We start from the raw sequence: 5,903 nt of genomic DNA on the forward strand, positions 1-5,903 counted from the left end.
AAAGGCAGAAGCCCGGCGTGGGAATGGGGGTAGGAAGCGGGTGTGGGGAGCTGGTGGTGGGTGAGGCAGGGGTTGGGCAGGGGTTTGGTGCCCCGAGCCGCCCCGCTGAGGGTTTCAGCCAAGGTCAGCGCAGCCGGGACGTGTGTTTTTAGCACCGTGTCCCTCCTCGGCCTCTGCGAGAGCTGAAGGTCGTGGGAACCTCTTAAGGGTGGTCAAACTGATTTGTTCCTCGAGATCCGTGTGTCAGCCTCACCTCTGGGTGTCTCTGCCTCTTCTTGAGTGACTCTCGTTGTTTCCTTCTCCAAACGAGTCAGGCTAAAATGTAACCTGTATGGAGGAAATACTGGTAGTTGTAGCAGGCGCAGAGAGACCGAATTCTCTGGCCTGCAGGTGAAATAGCTTGCACGTTTAGTTTAAAAAGCAGTCAGCCTGCTGAAGTGGCTGTGTGCAAAATGCTGCTTAACCAGTTGGAAATGTATCTTTTCCGTGTGCTTAGTAACCCCTGCTTAAGTTACAGTCTCGCTACCTTATTTCAACAGTCTGGAGTTCTTCCCCAGGAGGCTGAGCCTGTTGATGGCAAAACTGGCAGGACACTGGTAGAGATTTTCCTGGCAGTGACCTTTGCAGTGTCACTGAGCTCGGGGAAGCAGGCACTGATTGAAGAGAGGTGCTTACACCGAGTGCTTTAGAGGGAAAAGATCTTGGAGTAATCTGTGATAGGGACAAGCTGACAAGGTTTGTTGTGTGGTCTCACCAGTTGGGTGAGGTTGTCTGACTCAGAGAGTAGAGCCCTTCTCAGGGCTGTTTGTTTTTTTTCCTTGGAGGCAGGTGAAAAAATCACCTGTGCTGCAGTCACCTCTGCTTATCTTCTTGATGGGTCCCCACACCAGTCTGATGCCTCTCAGGGGCTCCAGGACTCACTCCTGCGAGTATTTCATGCTCAGTGCTCTCCAGCAGGAGTTGGAAGCTGTTGCAGTGGTGAATGAGGTGGGATAGGCTGTAGTAGTGACTGAGGAGCTGCCAGGTAGGGCTGACCTCCCAAGGCAGCTCACGGTTTCCATCCGGAGCACTTTGGTTGCTGTTCTTGGCAGGCAGTGAAAGGGGAGTCATGAAGTTGCCTGAGGTCAGAGCTCCTGTTAAGGAATGGCCTGTGAAAGCAAAGTTGTGTGCTGGGGGATGGAAGTCCTAAAAGGAAACACAGGCAGTGACCAAAGCTTTCAGTGGCTTCTTGCCTGTGAGTGTGGCAGGGGAGACACTGGGATCTGCAATGGGATGAAAGGGGAATGGTAGAAATTTGTTGCTTTGCTACTATTTTATTATAAACTTTGTCTTGTTCTAGTATGCAGTGACCTTGCTTCCCAAGACTTCACTTGAATTAAATCTTCTGTATGTGGCTCATCAGCTCAAATTTAGCTCTTGTGCTTGAACTTTTCTGTGTGGACATTTGTGACAGGTGGAAGACACAAGGGGTTTTCTTTTTTCCTAAACATTCTCTTAACTGGGTGATTCTAAAACCTGAAGAGAGACTCTTTTTGTCTTCACAGCCATCATGTCACCCGGTCAGGAACCCGTTTACTCAGAGTATGATACTGACACCAGCCAGACATCAAAGTTGATAAGAAAATTTAAAGAGACTCCATTTGTACCCATCGGTGAGTTCAGATATGAAGAAACCTGGTTACAGAGTTCTTCCTCTTTGTTGGCAGTCCCCAGGGTAAACACAGTCAGGGAAAAGGAAATTACTTGGAAATTACTTCCTAGTGTAGCCTCTTCCTATGGTAACAGTAGCATTCCTGCCTGTTAATGGCATCAATCCTGCAAGAAACAGGGAAGTTAATGAGGCCTGTTATCTTATTACAAGAAAAACAAACAATAAAACCAACAAACCCCGAAGGGCTGTTTAGGTGAGTCTAAAAACCATGGTCAAGTGATGCTGTTGGGTGTCAAGGAGGGAGTTTTGCAGCCACCCTGGAGTGAACTTACTGGGTGCTGTGTGGTCACTAGGGAGTGACTTTAAAGCTGACAAAATACAAACCAGAAGTATGTAAAATGCAGCCCACCTGCTAAACGTGGCACCCTTCTCCGCTGCTGTCCCTTAGTTTAAAATGCATTCTTAGAAGATTTTGTGGTGCCCCAGCTTGAGGGGGTTGTTAAAGCTCTTAACCTCTCTGCTGAGACCCTGAAAAAGCCTCTGAGAGAGGAGCAGTCGTGCTCATCCTGAGAACTTTCCTCCCATCAGGAACTGCCTTTGGCACAAGACACATTTTGATTTCCAGCCACCTTAAATGGAGAGCAGTCAGGTCACTTGGGGTGAACTGTTGCAAGAGTTTGCCAACAGATATCCATCACTGGCTGCTCGGGTCACAGGACTTTGCTCTTCAGCTTGCTGGGAGTGTACTGTGAACTCTGTGAGTCTGGGTTCTTCCTAGCAGTTTAGCAGAACTTACCTTTAGTCTTTAACCTGTGTTGGAGATAGTTAGAAGGCCCTAAAACTCTTAATTGGTGTTTAATGAAGCTGCCACGTGAATGCTGCACCAGTGGAGTAATGGTTTATAGCTTCCAAAGTGGAAGTGGTAATACCCCTGCTCAGGGAGCCAAGCTATCTAGGCTATCAGCAGTAAAATACAACACTTAATACTTGGCAGCCTCCTTTGAACTATGTAAAATGATCATCCCATATAATGGAATAACGTGGAGGAAATTGGGAAATTGCATGCATTGCTGCTCTGTGCTCTGTGAGGGCCTGTGTACGCAGGTTGGCGTTGGCACCGCCAGGGCTGTTGCTTAGGCTGTTGAAAGACCAAAAGTGAACTGCAGCCCTGTGAACCTCTCTCCCCACAGCATGGGACAAGTCCCATATGACTGTCCTCATGAAAGGTGGCCAAACATGACAACACCCAAAATAGCAACCTCAGTAGGCCGGGGGTGTATGTCAGGGTGTCCCAGCTGTAGCCGAGCAGTGTTCTGGGCTGGGAGCTTCCTTCCAGGAGAGGGTGCAAGCAGCACATGTGCTTTCTGCAAAATATTCCAGGCACTCTGAGACCAAAACATAGAATCATAGAATCACACGGAGTTGGAAGGCACCTCTAGACGTCATTGAGTCCAACCCCCCCTGCTGCAGCAGGAACACCCAGGGCAGATCTCACAGGAACATGTCCAGACAGATCTTTAAAGTCTCCAGAGAAGGAGACTCCACAACCTCTCTGGGCAGCCCGTCCCAGGGCTCCCTCACCATCACAGTAAAGAAGTTTCTCCCCATGTTGAGGTGGAACTTCCTGTGTTGCAACTTGGTGCCATTTCCCCTCATCACAGGCACCACTGAACAGAGACTGGCCCATTTCTGATCCCCACCCTTCAGATATTTATAGACATTAATAAGGTTCCCTCTCAGTCTTTTTTCAAGACTACACAGCCCCAGGTCTCTCAGCCTTTCCTCATCAGGCAAGTGTTCCAGTCCCTTCATCATCCTCATAGCCTCCACTGGACTCTTTCCAGTAAATCCCTGTCCCTCTTGAACTGGGGAGCCCAGAACTGGACACAGTTCTCCAAGTGAGGTCTCACGAGGGCAGAGTAGATGGGGAGGAGAACCTCCTTTGATCTGCATGATTATTCCCAGGATACCTTGTTTAGGGGGTCAGTTCCCACCTCTCAATGCCTTGGGTCTGGACTCAGAGGGCTGCTCTCCTTGCCTCACAGGGATGGCTGGCTTCGTCGCAGTGGTTGGCTATGGGCTGTACAGGCTGAAGCACAGAGGTGACATGAAAATGTCACTTCACCTGATTCACATGCGCGTGGCAGCCCAGGGCTTCGTGGTGGGAGCCATAACGTGCGGTACGTACCCAACGGGAGGGTGTCCTTGGCACTGCTGACCCATGGAGAGCCTCTCCCACCTCTTCTGGTGCATAATACAGTGTGCGTGGAATATCCTTGGCTGGAAGTGCCCAGGACATCATCTTTCCTTACTGGTGTTTGCTCAGCTTTTCTAGAGTAACATGATGCTTAAGTGCACGTACGTAACGTTCAGCTGCACTAAATCTGAGAGTAGTTTTCGCTACTTCTGGACCTGGAAAATGTATGGTTCTGCAGGTGCTGAAATTAGAGGCAAAGAGAAAAAAAACCAACAAGTATCTGTTATTAATGTTTTCCCCTGTAAATCTCTGAATTCAATGCATTGAACAACCAGCTTGTATAGACTGTGGTGTTGTATATTTTATACGTTTTCAGGAGTGGAATTGTGTCCCTGAACATACTGAGTGATCTGTACTTCTCATGTCTCACCCAAGTGTTGTAGCTGTTTGTGTGGAAATCTATATCCCATGAAACACTGTCTGTACTGTATTCCCAAAAGATACAGCAGAAAAGCTCAACTTTGGCTGCAAAGCAAGTCAGATTTAGCTGGGGGTCCACTTTTTCGTATTCAGTTTCTCTATGTGAAGAGTTGTGTGGAGTTCACCACTATTAAAAAAAAAAATAGGAGAAGAGGAAGGAAACATTTCTATTGCTTACTTCTTACTGTTCAGATTTTGAAACCCATTATTTCCTATTTAACCCAGCTTCCTGTGTTTCTGCCTTGTAGGTGTGCTGTATTCCATGTTCCGGGAGTACGTGATGAAGCCCAAGGAGTAGTGGAAAACTGACTGGGATCTCTTCCCTGGTAGCAGCCTGTGTACTGCAGCTATAAACCTCACATCAGGGGTTCCTGAGGAAAAATAATAATAATATTAATATTTGGTATTAAGAGAATTGCCCTGTATCAATTTTGTGTAGGGTGTGCACTGCCTTGAAGTTGGCAGGATGCAGGCTGGGGCATCAGGGTCTGGCTCTTTCAGACCAGCACTACCACAGCACACATTTTAGGGGCTATAATAGAGAACAATCCTTTTATCCTCCCCTTGACTGCCAACTCAGCCCTAAAATTGGTGACTCCTTTTTTTGTTTTTGCTGCCGTTGCCCAAATCCACGAAGTCTGAACCAGCTTCTGTCAGGCCTGAGGCAGGAGGTGTCTGTAAGATCGTGTCGTGACCACTTGGCTGTCGTTTCTTACCCAGTGTGCTCATCAGCCTCCAGCTTGGTAACTTAAAAGCTTCCAGTAGCACTGAATGACTTCTGAAATACTGAGAGACATATAAACATCTATTTTTGTTTATTTAAGGCACGAGAGAAGTATTTGGTATATTGCAGCTATTTAAATGTTATATTTATTCATTGTTAATGAAGACACGGGCTCCCTATTTTTACTATAGTTTTGCAGAGTTCTGGATTACTATATTTTGTAACTTTATTTACAGTGTTCTGAATAGCATATTTAAATGTAATGTTTAAAATAATACATCTTGTGAAAAACTAAACCTTGATTTGGTGTTCTAATTTAAGTGTAATCTAGATCTGCTTTCTGCAGTGTCATTCCCTGTGGAAGCTTTAGAACCCGAAGAGCCCCTCATCATCTTTGAGGTGTTAAAACCCTTCTCTGTAAACTGCCACTGTTATTTTCCACTCGAACCCCTTGTATCACCAACAGCAGCCACGAAAATAAATGTGTTGATAAAACTAATTTGTAAGAAAAAAACCCCTCATTTTCTCCTCTGAGCTTACATTCCATGGTGACACGATGATGTCTGTGATGCTGTACAGAGCAGTAGATGAAATATGAATAAACATGCAAGCACTGGGTGTAAGTTTTTTGGCTATGGATTTGTTGGGGAGTTGCTCCTGAGGGAGCCTCCTGAGGAAGGAGCGGGGTGAGCTTATATACATCCATAAAAATCACCTGAGAGGGCGCAACGCTGCTGGAAAAGCCGCTCCCAGCCGCTTTATCCCTGCAGTCCTTGCTCTGAGGCCTCCCTCCCGGGCTTGCAGCTGGGCAGGCCGAGCCGCCCCGCCGCGGCGAACAGGGCATGTTCTGG

General features: G+C 47.2%; 1 protein-coding gene across 1 annotated transcript; it reads left to right on the top strand.

Moving 5' to 3' along the window:
* The first annotated feature begins 1,549 nt into the window (after nucleotides 1-1,549).
* Nucleotides 1,550-4,626, top strand: HIGD1A (HIG1 hypoxia inducible domain family, member 1A). The gene is made up of 3 exons (XM_009994552.1): nucleotides 1,550-1,652; nucleotides 3,697-3,831; nucleotides 4,577-4,626. The coding sequence occupies exons 1-3, from the start codon at nucleotides 1,550-1,552 to the stop codon at nucleotides 4,624-4,626; spliced, it is 288 nt and encodes a 95-aa protein (XP_009992854.1).
* Nucleotides 4,627-5,903: the final 1,277 nt, after the last annotated feature.

Source organism: Chaetura pelagica, unplaced genomic scaffold (genome assembly GCF_000747805.2).
Source record: "Chaetura pelagica isolate M959 unplaced genomic scaffold, ChaPel_1.0 scaffold130, whole genome shotgun sequence".
Lineage (NCBI taxonomy): Eukaryota > Metazoa > Chordata > Aves > Apodiformes > Apodidae > Chaetura > Chaetura pelagica.

Excerpts from the sequence above, each read along its gene's own strand:
- HIGD1A (XM_009994552.1), top strand. The coding sequence starts at position 1,550 with ATGTCACCCGGTCAGGAACCCGTTTACTCAGAGTATGATACTGACACC. Across the intron at positions 1,653-3,696 it reads GACTCCATTTGTACCCATCG|GGATGGCTGGCTTCGTCGCA; the intron begins GTGAGTTCAGAT and ends CTTGCCTCACAG. Across the intron at positions 3,832-4,576 it reads GGTGGGAGCCATAACGTGCG|GTGTGCTGTATTCCATGTTC; the intron begins GTACGTACCCAA and ends TCTGCCTTGTAG.